Genomic DNA, 23,270 nt, shown 5'->3' with positions numbered 1-23,270 from the left:
ATTTCACTGCCTCCACAATCCAACGAGAGATAGTATCCGGCGAGACAGCCCTGTGAGGGGGAATAAAACTAACAAAAAGTTGAACGGAAGCAAAAAATTGTTTAGTCTTATCAAGATACCATTTTAATGCTCTTACCGGGCACCAAAATCTATCCTCCCTAACTGAAGAAAAGGAACTTATGGATGGTAGAACAATTTCAAGAGGGAGAGAGGACTCCCGTTGGTTCTTAGCAAGAAAATGGCCATGAGGAATAAGTCTAACCTTGTTTTTCTCCCAACCAATATGCCCAGGAGCTGTGGTAAGAGCATGGATAGAGCTACGCCTCTGACCAGAAGCCGCTGCCAGAAGGAAAACAGTTTTTATGGTTAAATCCCGCAAAGATGCATTATGCATTGGCTCAAAAGGGGGCTGACTGAGGGAGACTAACACCTGGGGAAGGCTCTAAGCAGGAGCAAGCAGCCTTCTCCTGGGTCTGTTAAGAAAGAAGGACTTTAATAACCGTGACAGAAAAATAGACGAGGAAACAGATTCACCATTGTCAAAGCCTTCGTGTAGGACAGCTATGGCAGACCTGTAACCCCGAATAGTATTACATGCCAAATTCTTGTCATACAAGGATATAAAAAATTCAGCAATCTCACCTACAAATGCCTTGCATGGATTAGTCTTAGCCTGCCGACACCATCTAACATAGTGACTGAGTCTGGAGTCGTAGGTTGATCGTGTGGAAGACCGTAAACATTCTGCTGAGAAATTGGCAGCCCGTTCAGAATGTCCAGCCTTGATTGCTGCTGCCCTGTAATGGGCCACAGTGTGAGCCTCAGTTTGTTGGGCTCGGGGTAGTAGTGCTGGGCCCCTGGTAGTGTTGAGGCAAATAGATCTATCTGTGGGTTGCCGAATTGATTGAATATCTCACTGGCCACAGCCTCGTGGAGCATCCATTCCGAGGGGAGATAGCGTCCCCTCGATAATAAGTCTGCTATGTGATTCTCCTTTCCTGGGATGTGGGATGCCTTCACCATGATGTTGCGACTGTCGCACCATGTCAAAATCTCTAGAGTCAGTCTGCAAAGGGTCCTTGACCGAGTTCCCCCTTCTTTGTTGAGATATGTTACCACCGTCTGGTTGTCTGACTTTATCAGGACACACTTTTCCACTATCTCGGATGCAAAGTGTTGGAGGGCTAACTGCACCGCAATCATCTCCAACCTGTTTATGTGAAAATTCAGCTGATGACCAGTCCAGTCCCCCCACACTCTCTTCGAGTCCATGACTGCGCCCCAACCTTGGTTTGAGGCGTCGGTTAGGATGACCACTGACGGAAGGGGACTTCTGAAGGGCTTCCCTGAGGTCAGAGACAAGGGAAGAAGCCACCACTGAATGGCCCCTACTGTCTCCGGAGATAGAGGGATGTAGGTTTTCTCGGCGTCCATGGGTGGGCGAAAAAACTTGAGGAGATGTAGCTGGAGTAATCTCATCCTCAGTCTGCAAAGGGGGACTGTATCCACTAAGAGACGACTGGACAGGAGTTGTTCCACGACTGCTCTCGTTCTCTGAACCCGGTGGGGAAGGGGGGCTGCCACCTGACGCGGGATGTCTATAAATGCTCCAAGGAAATCCGGAGTCTGAGTTGGAGTCAATCTTGATTTTTCCCAGTTTATGAGAAGGCCTAAATTTGTCAACGCGATTGTGACCTTCAAGTGTCTGTGAAGGGTTTGTTACGAGGGGGCGAGGATCAACCAATCGTCCAGATAGCAAAAAAATTTTACCCCTCTTCTTCTTAGCTCTGCAGCAATTACCCTGACGAGCCTTGTAAAGATGCGAGGAGCAGAGCGAAGGCCGAAAGGGAGGGCCTGGTACTGGTAAGTGTCCCCTCCTATTGCGAAACCTAGGAGATGCTGAGAGGACCTTGCTATTGGAACGTGAAGATACTCGTCCGATAAGTCTATAGATGCCGCCCACTCGTGGGGGCGAAGCAGGGGCAGGATCTTGGAGAGGCATTCCATCTTGAATGGCTTGTTTTCGATGAACCTGTTTAGTTTCTTTAGATTCAGGATCATCCTGAATTTTCCGGACTGTTTCCGAATTAGGAAGACATTTGACAAAACAATCTTTCGGCTGGAGGGCACCTTGGAAATTGCACGCTTTCTCTCCAGTTCGTTGATTTCCCTTAAAAGAGCCTCTCTCTTTTCGAGAGAGCGGGGGAGGGCAGAGGTGGTTCTTAGTTGTGCGAACGCGTCCCGATAATCTGGGTCGATCTCGACCCGATATCCCTCCCGCACTATCCTGAGAATTAATTTGTCTCTTGTTATGAGTCTCGCTCCTACGGGGGCATGTAAGTCTGGGGAAAACGGTCCGGCCAAGGAGTCACAAGTGTTTAGGGGGGGTACTGAGAACCGCGGGACGATCTGCGTCGACCCCGAAAGGGCGTAGGGGTCCTTTGATCGGTCTGGGGCGTACTATCCCTGTCCTCGCGTTGTGGGGGGCCCTGCTGTTGCTGGTTACTCGGCCCAGAGGCCTGCTGATGTTAGGAGGAACGTTGGCCATAAGAATGCGAAGACAACCTGTACACTGTCTTATCAGCCGTGGAAGAAGCAGAGATGGAAGATTCTAAAACTTCCTGAAAACGACCACTGAAAAGGTCATCCCACAGGCTGGCAGTCTTTCGAGTAGGCGAGTAGCATTTTTTTCAATCTGAAGTAGGTCAATGACCTGTGAACGTCTTGCTCTCGTGCAAAGTATGGCTGTCCTCGACGCCTGTTCAAACTGGTATTCTGCAATCTTCATAACACACTCCCATATGTCTCTGCGATCCTCCGGGGAGATACCTAGTCTCTCAGATTCCCGAAAGGCTGTCAAAAGATATGTGTGATAGGTTGCTAGGCACATAGATGCCCTGGCTGCTTGGTCAATAGAGGTCAACTGACCCTCCATACGCTTAAATCTACGTGACCCGAGTGGTTTCTGATGAGAGTAGCGCGATCTCTTAGCCCTAGCATCACCAACACAAAAGGCTGCATCTGGGACTGTGGGAGTCTTGAAAACGTGCTTTAAGTCTCGTTCCCCAAAGCAAAAGTGCTTACTTACCACTCTGTTGGTAGGACGTAAGTCCCTTCCCCTGTCATTAAGGTAATTCAAGCAGGATGAGAAGGGTTTGTCAAGCTTCACCGCAGCTGAGTTGACAGATTGTCTCCCAAGCTCTGAATCAAGACAGAAAATAGGCTTAGAATCCTCTGAGTCGGTAGTCTCTGCCTCAAGCTGGGGGCAGTATTTCATAATCAAATCTGCCGCCGAAACAGGCTTGCTTTCTACGCTATCATGGCGAGAGCTGGGGCTGGAAGCAAAAATAGCTGAAGAAAAACCCTCACTAATCACTGAAGCCCCCTCCTTCTCATAACGACTGCTAGCAACGCTCTGTCTCTCTGATCCTGAAGTGGAGAGTTGAGACAGCAAAGAGTCTGTCTATTTTCACTTGCGGGATGCTATGGGCCGATGGTAGCCATATTCTGAGTCTGAATCATCCTCAATATGGATAGAGGGAGCATGACAGGTCCGCTCCAATCGCTGAGAGGTCAGGCTTCTCCACCGAGTACGGCTTTCAATGTCCCGTTGTCCTGGCCGTGGCCGCTTCGCCGGTACTCCGTCACGCCTCAGCGGCCCGTCCGGCGTCAGGGCGCCTGGGCTGTCGGGCCGGGTTTTGGTCTGCGCCGCTAAGATGGTAGGGGTGCTGGTGTCACCTGCAATCGGCTGATTCGACTAGTTCAAACATTTTTGCGCCGCCTAGAACATCTTCATGAACCATGCCGCCGAGGCAATGTCCGTGTCGTCAGGGGGATGAAAACCCGACTCTACGTCCTTCCCTGATTCTGCCCCCATCTTCGCTTTCTCGGTGACGGGAATCGTCTCGAATTTATCCGAGTCGGCCAAAGAAAACTCGGCCCCCTTCGGTATCTATCCCATTAAGGTGACGGACGTCACGAGGTTTAATTCGTCCGGAGTGGGGGTTTTAGCTGTCTTCCCCTTGGGTTTGGCCTTGGAGGGGGTCTTGACTTTTCCTTTGAGGTGGATTTTGAACCCTGTACCTCGTTTAGACCTGGCTATATTGGGGGTTTTCTTTCCTCCATCATCTTTCATAGCTCCATCCTCTTTCGTATTGTTCTGGGAAGTGTTATTATTGGCTTGATTGGGGCCCTGACGGGAGAGAGTCTTTCGATCCAGTTGTTTGGCTCATTATGGTGGACAAAAAAAATAAGGACGAGAATAATACAGACGTGGGACCTGAAACGTACCTCCGTCTGGTTGTGGCTGTGGGATCGGATGAGGCGTGGGTACCGAGACCTCTGCCTACTTCTGAGATGAGACGTGGGTTCTGAGACCTCTGTCTACTTTTGTGATGAGACGTGGGTTCTGAGACTTCTGTCTACTTTTTGTCATGAACCGTGGGTTCTGAGACCTCTGTCTACTTTTTGTCATGAGACGTGGGTTCTGAGACCTCTGTCTACTTTTGGGATAAGTCTTTTACTGTTTGGGTGTATAGAAACTCTGAGCGTAAGCGCCACACAACTGCTAGGTTCGGGCGCCGGCAAAAGAAAGAGGAAGTGAGCCACGCACGCAAGTTACTTATAGTATAGGGCGGGGTTTCCCTCCTTGTCGTGTGGGGCTCTAGTCTGCGTTGCAGACTTTTTCTCCTTTTATAGGAGAAATTTTTTGCCGGGTGTATTCGAGCGTGGCGATCGAATGGCATTAAAGGGAATAGGTAAGTATGTAGTATCTGAAGTAGATTAGAGCATCTTTCTTTCACCTCATGCGAAATCTCGCACCATCGAACTCATGCCTATTCGCTACTTGTATAATAGTCATTTTTGGAACCCATTTTCCAAAGCCAACTTGGATTTTAAGGCAAAATGGATAACTGCACAATCATTGTAACCAGTCCTTAATAACTATTTTTAACTCTTGATATACTAGTGTAGACACCAAAATAATAGCCCCAGGTGTATGTTTAATGTTCTATATCCACTTTTAAGTAAAAGCAGTCATTGAAGCTATCTTGGATTTTTTGACAAAGTTGACACCCGACTGTTCTTTCAACTTGAAACAATATACTTGATCCTTTAAACTCTCGTGTCGACATCAAAATCAAATCCACAATGTGAATTTCTAATGAATGTCTACTTTTAAGAACCACAGTCAATTTAGAACCTGCATTTTGGAGGCCATATCGCACTTTTTGACATACCAGACCACTAACTGTCCCTATTAACTTGTCCTAATGTCTTATTTGACCCTTGAAACCATTGGTTTAGACACCAAAATGACATCTCCTAGGCAGATATGAAATGAACTATGTCCGCTTTAAGTAAGGGTATTTTTGGTCGTACATTGGTCTATAGGCCCTACCTTTGAAATTGAGGCACAATGCAGGTTTGTAAGTTCGGAAGTTCTCTATTAAAAGGTCAATTAATAAAACATCACATAATATTTCAATAATGATTATGTGCATAATAAGAATAATAATCCGCATTTATATAGCGCTTAATACATCGAAACGACGTCTCTATTCGCTTTACTGACATATTATTACCCCGGTCATCGGAACCTTGCATGCCCGCAAACAATTTATGCACCTTCTCCACTCCCTGGGGAGCATTCCAACAAGAGTTCCAAGACTCAATTGCTAGGCATACTACATGTACATATAGGCTTTCACATCCTACCGGGTACCCATTTAACACCTGGGTGGAGAGTGGCAACGTGTGGATTAACGTCTTGCCAAAGGTGGGATTCGAACACACGACCCTCTGATTACTAGGTGAGAGTCAGAACCACTACACCACGACGCTTCAACAAAGCATCATGGTGTAGCGTGTGTGCGCGTGTGTGTGTATGGGGGGGGCTCTAAAAATATACTTTATGTATTTCTTTCTGTCTATCAGTAATTGGAAAGTAGTCGAGAAGTATACAATTGACAATATAAATAGAATTCCATTAATCGTAAATTGTACTCTAGAACGAGTGGCCGAATGGTGAAAGTTGTATGCCAGTCAGTGGGGGGGGGTAGGGGAGGGGTAGGGGAAAGGGTTGGTAGGATGCTCGTCCAACTGGAAGTCTTCAGATATAATCATTCTAGCTAAATAGGGATAATAAAATACCATAAAACAATTCATTTTTTAACCAGGTGCAAAATTGCTAATACTCCTGATTTTAGGGGGTATTTATGTAGGTGACCTCCCCCCCCTCAGGCAGTGGGGAAAATTGGAACCCTATCACTTCCTGATAGATTGGACCCAAGTGAATCCAAAATGACAAATAAAAACAATTTTAGCGCTAAAGTCCTACAGGAGCTGTGTCATGATATACCATACAGAGATGCCAACCTCTTGACACAAAAAATCAGACTGAATATCCTCAAAAATCATATTTTTTAGTGAAAAATCAGATTTTCACAAAAAAAATCAACATGACCAGTGCAAGCCTTGAATTAAGCAAGGCTTTAAAAAAAAATTGCCCCCGGCTCGCGGGCTTTTTACAGGAACCGGGGGCAATTTTCTGGAACCAGGGGCAATTAAAAAAAAAAGAATATAACTGTGAACCACACTCCAAATTTGTTTATAGTAAGCGCAGCTCCTGCAATTTTTTAATTAGTAGTAAGTAATAGGCTTATTCAAACAACTAAGAAATCAGATTTAAATGTTTAAGTGTGTTTTGACACCCTCACTCCACATCCCCTTTACATGGGCTTATTTACTTTTCATCTTTAATGAACCACAAACAATGAACCCCCCCAAAAAAAAATCTAAATAAATGAATAAAATAAACATATAAAAAAGGGGGAATTCAGATCAAATAATAATTCAGAAGAAAAATTTTTAAGGTTTTTTTTTTCACGGTTAGAATCACGGTTGTGGGTGAGTGTTTGTGTATGATTGTGACTGTGAGGTGCACTTGGATTGCATATAAATTATGTTAAAAAAAAGAAGAAATTAAATCAATATCTAACTCAGTCTATTCAAATTACAGCACATAGCCACAGGCTACATGTGATTTTTTAAATGTACATGTATTGTAGGTTCATGTACCTTAAGTTTTTCACAAGTTATTTGAAAACGCAGATCTTCACAGAAAATGCCTTTCATTCAGGGAGAGTCTAAATTCTGTGAAAATATATTCATTAATAACTTGAATATTCATCACAATGAAGGAATCATGAAGTTTTTTGACAGTTTTCAAAAATTAACATGAAATCTAAACTCTATCTGAAACAGAAAATCACAATCACTTAGGCCATTACTGATAGAATTCTCACCCAGAGCTCTGGCAGAAAACGTGAGCTCAAACTAGCTAGCTAACAGCATACAAGTACCACACTCAACAAGTGCACGGCGTCCTATTTATTTTTTTTAGATGGAGCCTTGTTTGTAATTTATTGTCTGATATTTACCCCTCACCAAGAAAGAAATTAAAAAGCTATAATTCACAACTATTGATTTTGGATTAATAAGGCTCCATTTTGACAAGCAAAGTCGGCGACTGTGAGGATAAAAGACTCGAACATCCTATGTGATGAGAACGAGGATTTATCTCCTGTGCAATTCAAATTACTATTTCACAGAATTGTGATATCCCGAATGGAAATGTGTGCATTAGAAATTGCACACGGTGAAGTAGGAAAAAACTTTTACCGCTACTGGAAGCATGCGCGTACATGTATTACAGGAAAAAAAAAGACGGACGTAGCTCACTTTTTATGGTACTGAAAAAAAGATGCACTTGGCAATTTGAAACTGTGCTTATACATAGCACACATATATGGGACAAAAACAGGACAATCACAGAAAGTCGGGAAATCGTATTTTTGATGACCAAAATCGTACTGTCGTATTTTACTTGTTTTGACGTACTAAATACGATAAAATCGTACTGGTTGGCATCTCTTACCATACCACACCTAATATCATCATAAATTATGGCGCCCTCTAGTGTTGTAGCAAGGTTTTCACTGCATAAAATCCTGAAATGGGGTTGACTTTTACATCAACTGACCAAAAATAATCCTATAAATTACATGTGATGTATTCCTCTGTTATTGGAATGTATAAAAATACATATGCATTTCATTTTGTAATCTTTTTGTCCCAATTCTAGTGCCCAAAAATGGGGAAAATTACTTTTTTGGAGTAATATTTTACAATTTTGGGGCATTTTCCGGAAAATCCACCCCCATATGGTAAAAGTGAAAAAACATAGACATCATAACATTATCAAACATTGATTCTTGTACACCTCAGACAAATTAAAAAATAAAATTGGTGAAGAAAAGTGAGAAAAAAGGTTGAAAACAATGGATTATCCTATTGGGCTCTGTCCAGGCCAATATGGCACCAAAAAGGACCCCCCACAAGGGGAAGGAGAAGGCTGAAAATTTGAACCCCATCGTTTTGGTCTAAAGGGACCCTGCTGAAGCCAAAACAACCAAAAAATCCTACGGGATAACACACCATACCGCACTAATGTTTAAAATTTCCAGACGAACTTAAAAATCGTTGGTTGCAAAGTATGTTACAACACAGTACACACACAAGATCTATATCCCGTGACAAGATCAACAATAACGCTACCATGTACCCGGCATAGGATTTATTCTTCATATTTATTTGTTGATATAGTGTGCTACATGTCTACTTGATGAATATGGTGGAAAGTTGGGGAACAGAAATTAAAAGTTGAAAAATGGGAGTAACTGGATCTCATGTGGTATCACAATAACAAGGGAGTGTATTATAGGCAGTGCCCCTGGAAATCTGATAGGTATGACAAAAAGCAGAAATGTAACCCGATATTCAAACTTTGTCCTGCTCAAATACTAGAAATTTGATGTGTCCAAAGGACACAGACGCGATCAGAAATTCATGACCTTGATCATGTGACCTGAAACTCGAAGAGGATGTTCAGTGATACTTGATTACTCTTATGTACAAGTTTCATGAATCAGATCCATAAACTTTCAAAGTTATGATGGTAATTCAACAGATACCCCCGATTCGGCCAAAGTTCATTGACCCTAAATGACCTTTGACCTTAATCATGAGACCTGAAACTTGCACAAAATTTTCAGTGACGCTTGATTACTCTAATGTCCAAGTTTCATGAATTAGATCCATAAACTTTCAAAGTTATGATGGTAATTCAACATATACCCCCGATTCGGCCAAAGTTCATTGACCCTAAATGACCTTTGACCTTAATCATGAGACCTGAAACTTGCACAAAATTTTCAGTGACGCTTGATTACTCTAATGTCCAAGTTTCATGAATTAGATCCATAAACTTTCAAAGTTATGATGGTAATTCAACAGATACACCCAATTCGGCCAAAGTTCATTGACCTTTGACCTTGGTCATGTGACCTGAAATGTGCACAGGATGTTCAGTGATACTTGATTACTCTAATGTCCAAGTTTAATGAACTAGACCAATAAACTTTCAAAGTTATGATGGTAATTCAACAGATACCCCCGATTCGGCCAAAGTTCATTGACCCTAAATGACCTTTGACCTTAATCATGAGACCTGAAACTTGCACAAAATTTTCAGTGACGCTTGATTACTCTAATGTCCAAGTTTCATGAATTAGATCCATAAACTTTCAAAGTTATGATGGTAATTCAACATATACCCCCGATTCGGCCAAAGTTCATTGACCCTAAATGACCTTTGACCTTAATCATGAGACCTGAAACTTGCACAAAATTTTCAGTGATGCTTGATTACTATTATGTCCAAGTTTCATGAATCAGATCCATAAACTTTCAAAGTTATGATGGGAATTCAACAGATATCCCCAAAGTCGGACAAAGTTCATTGACCCTAAGTGACCTTTGACCTTGGTCATGTGATGTGAAACTCATGCAGGATGTTCAGTGATACTTGATTAACCTTATGTCCAAGTTTCATGAACTAGGTCCATATATTTTCTAAGTTATGATGACATTTCAAAAACTTAACCTCAGGTTAAGATTTCGATGTTGATTCCTCCAACATGGTCTAAGTTCATTGACCCTAAATGACCTTTTACCTTGGTCATGTGACATGAAACTAATAGGATGTTCAGTAATACTTGATTAACCTTATGGCCAAGTTTTATTAACTAGGTCCATATACTTTCTAAGTTATGACGTCATTTCAAAAACTTAACCTCAGGTTAAGATTTGATGTTGACGCCGCCGCCTTCGCCGTCGCCGCCGCCGTCGGAAAAGCGGCGCCTATAGTCTCACTTTGCTTCGCAGGTGAGACAATAATGCAAAAACCAATATAATTTAGACCTTTGAACCAACTCGCATATTTAATGAGCTGTGACCTTTGACCTGAGGACTCGAATTCGAACTTAGCCTGTATTTTGGTGTCATTTACCTACGAACCAAATTTTTTTTAATCCATTAAATATTCTTCAAGTTATTGCACACAAACTAACTCGCGTATTTCATGAGCTGTGACCTTTGACCTGCAGATTCCAAATTTGAACTTAGCCTGTATTTTGGTGTCATCTACCTACACACCAATAAAATTTTAAATCCATTAAATATTTTTCGAGTTATTGTGCGGAAACCAAGTGGGGGGACGGACAGACAGACAAGGGCAACGCTTAATGCCCCCTCCAGACTTCGTCTGCGGGGGCATAAAAATTGGCATCATACAAAATACAGCATGTAATAAATAACTACAAAAATTGAGGCATTGAATAATACATAATACAAAATTACACAACAATATGTAATACTGCTGACCCAAAACAAACCTAAAGTACGCTCCAAGAGCAGCTGTGCTGAACTTACCTGGTGTCAGGGGAATAAGCACCACACCACATCATAATACACCACACACTGTAACAGACCAACCACTACCATACCAAACACACCCCCAAACCACACATCACAAACATATGACCACAAGAAACAAAAAATACCTAAATTCGGTAGTGAAACCTTTTTTTTTTTGCTTGTGAATTTTTCTGGATCAAAACGACTTTCATTTTGTAATGAACCCCCCTCCTTTATTTTTGCCCATCACCCCCCAAAGAAAAACCTGTTTCCAGGGCCCTGATCATTTTCTAATAAAACATAAATCATTTTGCACAGGTAACTGCTTCATGCACTTGTTGTCTTCCCTCAGCTATGCCTTGGGCTGGGCATCATGGAACAATACCAAAGGTACCCTGTGTGTGTTATTCTTTCTAATGCCTTTAATAATTTGTATTGTACTTACCTTCTTCAAAGTCCTCCTCATTAGCAAATTGAGGTTTGGCATGCTCTTCTTCAGCTTCATATTCACCACTAAACACTTTCTATAGAAAAAAAAAGAAATAATAAAAAAGCAAATTGATGATATAACAGCATGAAACATTTAAAGGAGAAATATATTGATTATGAACATATGGCCTTATTATATACACAACAAAAAAAGTAAGTCCCCCCTAAATCAAATTGCTGTAACTTTTGAATGGAGTTATTTTGAGATATGATATTTCGTAGGTCGTTTTCTACACTCATCAAGCAACTCCTGGGGAAAAATGAGATTGATCGGTTGAGTCATGAGTAATTAAAGATTGAATTAAAAATGACAATTTTTTAAAGTCACAAGAGTCGTTTTTCAGATTGTGCAAATACAAAGTTGGGCAAGTTGTTTTTAGGTGAATTTTACGGTGTTATGCTGTTTTGCTATCCATCATTTAGCCACTCCACACACAAATTTGATATCGTATGTTCATGGTTGAGTGAGCACAATATTGCAGGGGCCGCGGAAGCGGGGGTGGGGGCCCACTTTTTTCCAAAATCATGTACAAAAATGTAAAATGACCATACGATCGTGATTTTTTGCATGGTCAGCCCCCACCCCACTTTTAGCTCAGCCCCTCCCCACACTTTGAAAACCTTTCCGCAGCCCGTATTGTGACGTATCATCATAGGTTTTTTGGTAGTATCCTCGACAACTTGTTAGATCATATTAAAATTTTAAAATGTTGGTGGCTCCCCCGATTATAGGCCCCTCCCCCATTTTTAAATTCTGGATCCACCACTGATTTGTCCATAAATCAAACTGATCATGAGAAATTGTTAGGAAAAGAATACATTAATGCACTATAAAGAGTATTCATTCCTAAGTTTTTGAATGTGCTCGCTCAACCATGAAAATGTTAAGTTCGGTAAGTGTGTGGTGATAGAAATGATGGATGATAAAAACAACAGCAATTAAAGTCAAATTTGAAACCGAATTTGCCCCCAATATTCACCTTATTTCCCTTTAAAATGAGTCTGTGACATTGAAAATACCCATTTTCTCACTTTGATGCATGCTCACTCATCCGTAAATAAACAAATCGATTTCATTTTTGCACAGAATTCTGCCCATAGGTTGATAAACATTACTGCCAAATGACATTGCTAAAGACAACCTTGAAAAAAAAGTTCCACCATATTGAATAAGGGGTTACTTATTCTTAAACGTATGCACCCATAATGTACACAAGTCTATGAGAGAGGAAGTCAAAATTTTAACAAATATGAAATAAGGGGTTTGTTTTATGGACGTTTTTTGTTACTTCTTCCAACAGTTATTTCATGAAACTTCGCACATGGCTTCAGAGTAACACTATCCAAAAGGCGCGCACCCCAAAATAACAATTCGATACAGCACAGAGTGGGACCAAGGCCTTGAACTTTCTACTCATTTGCATAATTTTCTAATATTGTGTGCTTACTGATGCATTAAACATCAGGATTTTCATAAAAATCAAATCAAATGAACCATGCAAGGAGGTTTGTGACAGATATCCATAGTTACAAGTTGCATTTTTTCCAATAACGTAAAAAAGAGCTAATCACATTCCACATATTCATTCAAGCGTGAATGTTTAATAAAACGCCTTTGAATCATTGAAGCATGTTAATTGGTCATGAACATAACGAAAAAGTTGATGAAAGATCAGTTTCAGTTACCAAAATGAAACAATACTTGCCTATGATATTTCAAAATCGTATCTTTGGTTTTCAATAAATGTTCATTGAACCGTGAAACAATGAATATTATTGAAGATACTCTTCCAAAAAATAACTGTCATCATATTATATCATTTTTATTGATGAAAATGTGTAAAAAATCCAATTATAGCAAATTTGGACTTGTGTTTATTCAACCGTGAAATTTAGCCAAAAAATTGTATCGTCTTTTAGAAAGTACCTTTTACAAGCCTTCTGACTATTTTTCATGATGAGAATGTGGAATCAGTTCCTATGAAATGGAATCAAAGTCATGATATTTGGCTTGTGACTTTTGAAAAGTGATATTTTTGCCTTCTGACGGTGCTCACTGAAGCATGACGTAAAATATGTCCATAACATTTACTCAGAGGGTAGCTTATAAAATTACCTACACGCTCATGTAAATATACATCAAAAACTCGCATTGGTTCGGAAATTATTGATGTTTGTTTAGGGGGGACTTACTTTATTTGTTGTGTATATATCAATGGAAAGGTAAAGTAAAGGTAATAATGTGGGGATTATCATCAGGTCATTTGACAATAACAAAAATAATACATAAGGTGGAAATCGCCAATTAAAAAGCGCTAAAATGCCTCGCCGAAAATGTGCCTCGCCGAAAATGTGCCTCGCATCGGTCTCTGAATTGACTTGAATTTGATGGTGCCAGAGAAGCTCTCCCACATCAAGCTCTACTTGCGTGCTAAACCTATTGCTAATGCTAGTGAAAATGCGATTTCTCCACACTGTCACTGAGTAGTTTGATCATAAAATTTAAGAAAACCCCAAAGTTATATCTAGATTTGGATTTTGAAACAAATGTTGAAGATATTGATGAAGATTCTAGCTCTAGTGAACATCAAAGCTACATGGAAGAAGGAAAATTAGGGTAATTGTGCTGGTGATGGAGAATGGAACGAACGCAAACCCCTGTCGTACCTAGTCAACTCACATTCATTTGCGCCTGCACGGTGCAATCACTAATTTAAATCATTTCATTTCAAAGTTGTTGAGTGAGTGAAGAGACTCTGTCGCTGACTATTTTTTCATTGTTTGGTATTTGGGTAGTGCACATACCATGCAGGTGCAAATGAATGTGAGTTAACTAAATACAACAGGCATGACAGGGGTTCGTTCCACTCCATCACCAGCACAATTACCCTAATTTTTCTCCTTCCGTGTCGCTTTGTTGTTCACTAGAGCTAGAATCATCATCATCAATATCTTCTTCAAAAATATTTGTTTCGAGATCCAAGTCGTTTTGTACAGGGAAAATCTAGTCACTCAATCCGAAATTACAAGCATGCACATGTAGCTCTTTTGCCATATTTTCTCAGATCCTTACTTTTGAGTAAAAATAAAGGTACCCATGTAAACCAATTTTCTTGGTCTTTCCAACCATGTATTTTTCAAGCAATGAATATGTTGTAGGGCTGGGGAACTAAGTGAGGAATTTAACGTAAACATTGAAGTCGATATTCTCTGAAATGGGTTTTCACCGTCGTATGTGTGATACGACGGTCCGGATGACCGCCAAAGAATTGATAACCATTATATCCAGGTTTTATGAATTAGGCCCATATACTTATATATATGAAGACATTTCAAAAACCTAAACGTTGGTTAAGATTTGATGTAGACCCGACGCCACTGCCGTCGGAAAAGCGGTGCCAATAGTCTCACTCTGCCATGCAGGCGAGACAAAAATGGTAATGCATGTAGCTTTAACAAATATATACCCTAACCAGACAAAAGCAAAGTTTTTCTGAAAGAATTTTTTATGAGGATTAGAAAAATGGTATTAATGACCAACGATCTCACAAGGATGGACTTAGAGGTGAAAAGAAAGCACCGAAAAGTGGTGGAGGAGTTGTATCAGAAGGGGACAAAACTGCGTTTCTATGCTGGGCAGTGGAGAAACGAGAAAGGAGTCCCTTACTTTACTTCTTAAGTTACCAGATGTAGTGCAGCTTTAAACCTTTAGTTATGCCAGTTCTGAATTACTTTGCCTTGGACATGTTGGAGAGGATGATTTATTTACCCATGGGATTAAAACCACACAGCAGATATAAGCACATTATCATCTTCTAGGAAAACCAGCACAAGAAATGAACCATTGTTCTCATCAGAGAAACTCTCCAACTCCCTCTCTCCAACTCTCTCCCTCTCTCTCTCACACACACATATACAGCTATATTGATACTTGTCACAGGAGAGGTTGCCATAATCTTCCTCTTTTTCATTTATTTATTCCTGTTGTAACTGAACTTTGTTGCAGGAGTGGGCGTGGCCTCGTGTCTATCGTTTGCCATGTTCTTCACTTTAAACTTAGTTGTATATATGTTAATAAGTAGACAGTTTTTCTTGTTTTACATTTATGTCTTTTGTTACATCATGTCTGTAGGGGAAGGCGGGGTAAGTTGAGCATAGGGGCAAGTTGAGCCACCAGCCCCAGGCCAATAATGAATGAGTCAGACATTGTGGTGGTGTCATGTATTGATGACCCATAGCATAACCCCTAACCCCACCACATTGTTTTCAACTTTGAAACAAAAAGTAGTTTTTTAGAGGGAAAAATATGAATTTCAGCCAAAAAAGTAAAAAAAGAGTGTGAAATAGATAAGTGCTTTATAAACACACACGTCTTTAAATATAATAAAGACATGATAACAACATTATTAGTCCAGGTATGGATCTTCATTCTTGTCATAGTCTTTTATATGATGGATGCATAATAAATGTGTGGATACAAAATTATCGCACTAAGTTCGGACTGGGGTAAGTTGAGCCAAACAGCATGGGGCAAGTTGAGCCATGGTAATTCCTATGGTAGTGTATCTTAAAAAACAAACAAACCATAAAAATTGATTGAAATGCTGGCTGAAAGGAGCAAATTAACATGACTGCTCTTTTCCTTTTACAGGATGTTAGTATTTATAGAGAATTAGCAAGTGAAAAGACTTTAAACAAAAAATTGACATGCTGGTTCTCCCCCATACATTTTGTACATAGTTTTTGTGGCTCAACTTACCCCAGAAGGTGGCTCAAACTTACCCCATATATGGGGCAAGTTGAGCCATTTGACATCGTTTTTTTCAAAGGTCACAATGACTTTCAGTGTGGGGATAGAAAGTTATATATAGGTGGAAAATATTTCAGAAGAATTAAATTTCAAGGCAAGGTACTTATTTCGACAAGATTATTAATCATATCAATTCTAACATGCAAAAAGCAAAAACTGTCACAACTTACCCCGCCTTCCCCTACTTAAGTCCATTAGCATTGCTAAGCCTATACAGTGTGAGGTGTTGACTACTATTTCCATGTTTAAATGATGTTGGATGATTATCATTTACAACAAGATATTGATTGTAGGTACAATATTCCAAATGAGTTTAACCCACCTACTGGGAAGCAACAATCTCATTACTTAAGCTTCTTGCACTGCAATGCAAGAAGTCTGTCTAAAAGCTTTGAAAACCTAAATATGTTGCTATCATCTCTAAAATTTAATTGCTCTATAATAGGTGTTACAGAGACGTGGTTGAGTGCTCATTCACCACCATTATTTCTGATTGATGGTTACCAGATAGTAAGGAAAGATAGATCAATTGGCCTTGGTGGGGGTATTCTCTTTTGTGTCTCATAAGATCTCTTTCAAACTCAGGGAAGATCTTTCCCTCCAAAATCAAAGTGCTGAAATCTTGTGTATTGAAATAGACTTACCCTCTGATAAAAGAATGATTGTATGTATAGTGTATAGACCCCCTCAAACTGATATAATTTTCTCACAGGTATTGAGTTATTATTGACTGATATAAATGCATCTGGTAAATCAGTTTGCATGATGGGTGACTTCAATGTTGATCTATTGATAGAAAATGCAAACACTCTCCGTTTCCAAAATATTCTCGAGTCTAATGCTCTTTGTGCAATGATTAACAAGCCAACAAGAATAACTGACAGGTCATCAACACTTCTTGATAACATTTTCGTGAAAACTACCAAAGGTTATTCCCAATCAGGTTTATTCTTTAGTGAGATTTCTGATCATCTTCCAATCTTCTGCATGCTTTATGATATTCATTCCAACAAATGCAATAAGGCTAAAGTTATTCTAAAGCACAAATTTACTGAAAGCAATATTTCTGGCTTGAGGGATGCTTGTCAGGAAGATAATTGGTCGGATGTATTGGAATGTCATGTTGAACATGCTTATGAATCATTTGGTAAAATTTTTCATCACCATTTGGATGAGACTATTCCACTTGTTAGAATAAATAATAGAAGTACAGGAAAACGGCCATGGATTACAAAAGGTATACTACAATCAAAAGAAGAAATGTCTTATATAAAAAGAGTGTAAAGAAACCTTCACAAGAGCACGTTGAAAAATACAAAAAGTACCGAAATAAGCTTACTTCTATTATACGGTCATCACGGAGTTTGCACTATTCTAGACAGTTTGAGAATGCTCGAGGTAACATGCCCTTGACATGGAATGTTGTTAGAGATATATTATGTAAGCGAAATAAGTCAGAACCTGCCACAAAATTTGTCCATAAGGATAAAGAGCTTACTTCTGATAATGACATTGCAAATGAATTTAACAGCTACTTTGTGAACATTGGGCCTGACCAAGCAAAGATAGTAACTCCCGTAGAAGTTAATTACAAAGAATATTTACAAGACAGGTCCGAATCATCTATTTTCCTTAAACCAGCTGATCATCTTGAGATATTAAACATTGTTCAGTCTCTTAAAAATAGGTCATCTGGGCATGATGAAATAAGTTCAGAATTGTTAAAACAAATAATTGGCTGTCCTAACTCCTTTACTGCATATCTGTAATCTGTCCATTTTAACTGGTGTATTTCCTTCCTCTCTTAAACTAGCAAAGGTTATTCCTGTTCATAAAAGGGAAAGCATGACCGTTATAAGTAATTATAGACCAATCTCAATTTTGCCTAGTTGCTCAAAAATAATAGAAAGAATTGTTTATAACAGACTGATTGCCTTTCTTGACAAAAGCCACCTACTTAATCCCAACCAATTTGGATCTCGCAGGTCTCACTCAACGGACCTTGCGTTCTTGAAATTTTATGAATATGTATCTAGTTCTCTGGCTAATCGTGAGCACGTTATTGGTGTATTTATGGACCTGAGCAAGGCATTTGACACGCTTGACCACTCAATACTGCTTTATAAACTCCAACACATGAAAGTAAGGGGCGTAGCCCTAAATTGGTTTAATAGTTATCTTTCAAATAGAAGACAATACACATGCTATAACTATTCTAATTCTGGTATATCAGTTATGAGGTGCGGTGTGCCGCAAGGTTCTATATTGGGTCCATTATTATTTCTGATTTATATCAATGATATTTGTTTGGTATCAAACACATTAAATTATATATTATTTGCTGATGACACAAGTGTTTCCTATCACACCGTGATATTGATATCTTAGAAAACACCATCAATGTCGAACTTCCGAAATTATCTAATTGGTTTCGAAGTAATATGTTATCACTGTATGTTTAAAAGACTAATTATGTACACTTTAAAGGCAGGAAGTCATGTGCTGACCATGACTTAAGATTGAAACTTGACAATGCTTTGCTGGAAAGACAGACATCTACGAGGTTCCTTGGGGTCTATATCAATGATCAACTTTACTGGAATGATCACATGAAACACATCAGTAAACCAATTTCTCGAAATATAGGTATACTGTATAAAGTTAAGTACCTTGTACCTTATAAAATACTTTACATGTTGTACAATACTCTTATTCTACTTTATGTGTCATATTGTAATATTCTTTGGGCAACATCAACGAGTGTCACAAACCCAATTCTTCTGTTGCAAAAGAAAGCAATTCGCATTTGTGCTGGAGTTGGTTACCGTGATCATACACGCCCTCTCTTTATAAAGCTGCAATGTCTTACTGTTGATGATGTCCATTTTCTTCAAACTTCCTTTTTTATGTATCGGTTTAATGCCAAAATGTTACCTACCTGCTTTTCCAATATGTTTCAACAAAATAATACTATCCATACCTACCACACAAGACAAGCATCATTTGTATAACCCTCGCACACTGTTGGCTCACAAATCTGTCAGACATTATGGACCTGATGTTTGGAATTCGATACCTACTAGTATGAGGAATATATTATCAGTGCATTCCTTCAAAAATGCGGTAAAACGCATACTTGTCCCTAAGATGTAATTTTTTTTAGCAAGACACATTTTGTTGTACTGTACATTTTAAACTTAAGGATTGATATAATTTCAAGTATTATTACGCCTCACACACTCCTTGTAAATATTTGTAAATAGTTGTGGAACATAATAATTTGTTTATTTAGTTTTCTTTGTTTTGTTTTTCTTTTTCTTTCCCTTCTTTGAGTAATCATTAGTTTTGACTTTTCAGTATTGTTTTTATATTTATGTATGCATTTCATATATCCAAAGGTCTGACAACAGCTCAAGCATCTGCTTATTTTGTCATACCACTGCATGTCTGCAACCTTGTAATAATCAGTTATGTTAATCTATGTTAATCATCATAATTATACATTATTATTATGTAAAATTCAATGTAATCAATTTTGTGATGGTTACACTATGTACATTATCATGACATGCAGAAACAAATAAATAAATAAAAAGTGAGGTAGGGTGATCTGCCCACATTTAATGACCCCAATACACTTCAAACATCTCCATATAATAATTGTGTTGCTCATAAAATTCCCATTCAAATATTATATGAATCACAGGGATTTAGTTCAAGGTATATTTCATATGCAAACTTCATGTAAATGTCAAATATCCAAAAAAATTGGTTTTCATCATGTTTTACTTTCCATTTCTAATAAATCATAATTAATTAATGATTCTATGGAGTTCAAAAAGGTGTTACCTGTTATATTCATCTGTAAAATTAGACTGATATGAAAGGTCCAGCCCCTCAATTCTTGTTTAAACTGTAAAACCCCAATTTCAAGTACCCATTCTCACCACCCCCACCCCCCCTTTCAGCCATCCTTTGCAGGAATTGTAATCCTTCAAGGTAAAGTCCACCGCGACAAAAAGTTGATTTGAATAAAAAGAAAAAAAAATCCAACAAGCATAACACTGAAAATTTCATCAAAATCGGATGTATTATAAGAAAGTTATATAATAACATTTTAAAGTTTCACTTTAAATAAAAAAAAAGTTATATGCTTAATATGGTCAGTATTCAAATGAGGAGACTGATGACGTCATCCACTCTTTATTTCTTTTGTGTTTTATCATATGAAATATGAATATTCTAATTTTCTCCTCAATGTCATGTTTGACGATTAATATCAGTTTTGTGAAAAATATGTGAAACCTTAAAATGTCATAACTTTCTTACTTTACATCCAATTTCAATAAAATTTTCAGTGTTATGCTTGTTTGCTTTTTCTCTTTTTATTCGAATCAACATTATTTCTGGTGTGGAATTGACCTTTAAATAATTTTCTTATAATATATAAGAGAGTCATTCAGTAACAAGATATGATTTTCATACCTGCATCAGACGATCATGTTCAGTGGGGTCAAAGTCTCCTTCAAGGTCATCAGGATCAAATCCAATCTTTTCATTGCCGGTCACTTCTTTCAGTTTATCGATGCGCTCCATTATCTCCTGCTTCTTCAGATTTTTAAGGTGTTTGAGCTCTTCTTTTTTCTTCTGTTTTACCTGCCATTGAGATAAATCAATTCGAAAATAAGTATGAAGAGAATTAGGGAAGCAACACAAAGCAACCCCTTTACTTTCCATGGTGTACAACATATATGTATTTCCAAATGGAATAATTTTTCTATGAGATTTGAGAATAATAATAGCAAGGATGATAATATGACAATTTTGATGTGTATGTATCCATGACTAGATGCTCACAGTGCAGTCGAATCTGCTTCAGTACCGGGGGGGGGGGGGGGGGGGGGCACTTCCATTGACGAGTGGATGCCATGCGCAACCATGGGGTCTCGAAAAGCTCCCTTAACACATATTTTCCATATTCTGAAAATGCAACCCTTAACAAGTATTGGCGTGTGAAACCCTACCCTTAACAAGTATTGGGAAAAAACAATACTCTGGCAAGTACATGTTGTACCTGAAATGAACCCCTAAACAACTTTATTGTTATGTCAAGGGTCCGTCGGTTGTCTGTTTTACCTTTACGTATCATTTGGTTTGGTACGGCCCCACACCTCGCGCAAATCGGACTCAATACACACATAATGTTTGGGGCAAAAAGACATCCTTTATAAAATATTTTAATTTTGTTTTATCCTTCATGCAAATGTGACCCTAAACACATAGCTTTCCTAGCGAAATAGATACCCCTTTTTCAATATTTTTGTGTTTTTGACACCCGTATCACATTACGTACGTAACATGCCCTATCTTGAAAAAGACATCTTTTTAAAGTGTTTTTGGGGTCGCGCATGGTATCCACTCATCAATGTAAATGCCCCCCCTGGGCTTCAGTATCAGCTGTCTATTGAAACCACATATTTGGATTCCCTATTAAAACATGTATTACATGAACCAGGCAAAAACTTCATATTTTATTCACAATCATCTAAATTTACAATATTGCATTGCTAACCCTAATTTAATTTGCGACATCTGGGTACACGGTTTAAAAATCATGTAATTTTTTTATATAGCGCTTTTCCCATAATGGCCCAAAGTGTTTTATACAACATATTATTACCCCGGTCATCGGATCCTTGCATGCCCCTTCTTCACTCCCAGGGGAGTATTCCTACAAGAATTTCAAGACTCAATTGCTAGGTATACTACATAGGCTTTTGTATCCTACCGAGTGCCCATTTAGCACCTGGGTCAAGAGTGGCAAAGTGTGGATTAAAACCTTGCCAAAGGCCACTAGACTGTGGTGGGTTTCGAACACATGACCCTCTGTTTATAAGGCGAGAGTCAAAACCACTACACCACAGCTCTTCCACACAACATAGATGGTTATATATTTGTATTTCTGATCATAGTCAAGGGAAAGGTGGAGGAGTAGCTTTATTGATTTCTGATTCATTAAATTATGTTGTTTGGACAGATATACTAAGTTGTTCCCAAAGTTATGAATCACTTTTTATTGAAATAACACTTCAACACACTTAATTGTTATTGTTGGTACTCCATTATTTATAGAAAACTCTCGTCAAACCCAATTGAGTTTACTGAATATTTTGAAGATTGTTAAAAAAATAATAATTTCAGAATCATTTTAACATTGATCTTATGAAACATTTTAACTGTGGTCAATTTTTAAGTGTTGTTTATGCCAACAGTTTCTTGCCTCTTATTAATAAATCATCTAGAATTACACAACCTTCCTTTTCCCTAATTGACAATATATTTATCAATAATTTCAATTCCAAAATCTCATCTGGTCTATTAGAAATTGATATTTCTGGTCACTCCCCGGTTTTCAAAATTTCTAAAAGATACAATTTGATTAAACAAGATTTTCTACACATGTATTCATGTCAACATATAAATGAAAACACTGTCAATATTTTCAAAGAAAAACTTGTCGTTATTAATTGGAATGAAATATCATTCTGTGAAAAACACTGAAATAGTTTATAAAACATATTCAATGAAATATATATTTATGTCTTTCAAAAAGTTTCTAGATCCAAAGAAATGAGAAAAGCAAAGAAACCATGGATTGATTCAACACTGTTAAAACTACAGAAAAGGAATAGACTTTAAGAAATGTTGTGCAAATTCTAATGAGAATTCAATTACAAAATACGTGAAAATACAGGTGTAAGAAATTTTGTTAATAAAGCACTAAAGAATACATGTAAATGATTTTACAAACAGAGGTTTAAAGGTGTCTCATGATAATTTGAAAAAAGACATGGATCATCATTAAAGGAGTACTTTGAAATAAAAAGAAGAAGCTGCCCAACTATATAAATGTAAATGTTAATAATGTTCATGGGGATAAAAATATAGAAAACATTTATTTTTTGTGAAGATTGGAGTGAAGATAAATGAATCTGGGGATCATTTAGAAAACAATAACAAATTCTTGTCATAGAAATGTATTAAGTCTTTATCTTTTAAACCTGTCACTGAGAATGAAATACCTTTAAATGATAACCAATTTGTTTTTTGAAAGATGTACATGTATCAACTGAAATGGCAGTGATCTGATTAT

The 23,270-nt window shown here is 38.4% G+C and overlaps 1 protein-coding gene across 1 annotated transcript in view; it reads right to left on the bottom strand.

Annotated features, from left to right (window-relative positions):
- The window catches only part of LOC121414781 (protein KRI1 homolog), a 97,040-nt gene that overhangs the window by 17,836 nt on the left and 55,934 nt on the right, over positions 1 to 23,270 (bottom strand). Inside the window, exons 10-11 of the mRNA XM_041607838.1 lie at positions 20,603 to 20,773; positions 11,264 to 11,342 (exon numbers count right to left, since the gene is read on the bottom strand). Coding sequence (XP_041463772.1) covers positions 11,264 to 11,342; positions 20,603 to 20,773 — 250 coding nt within the window. The remainder of the gene's footprint in view (positions 1 to 11,263; positions 11,343 to 20,602; positions 20,774 to 23,270) is intronic.

The sequence above is a fragment of the Lytechinus variegatus genome, chromosome 5 (genome assembly GCF_018143015.1).
Source record: "Lytechinus variegatus isolate NC3 chromosome 5, Lvar_3.0, whole genome shotgun sequence".
NCBI classification, from domain to species: domain Eukaryota; kingdom Metazoa; phylum Echinodermata; class Echinoidea; order Temnopleuroida; family Toxopneustidae; genus Lytechinus; species Lytechinus variegatus.
This window is presented reverse-complemented; position numbering and strand designations above follow the sequence as displayed.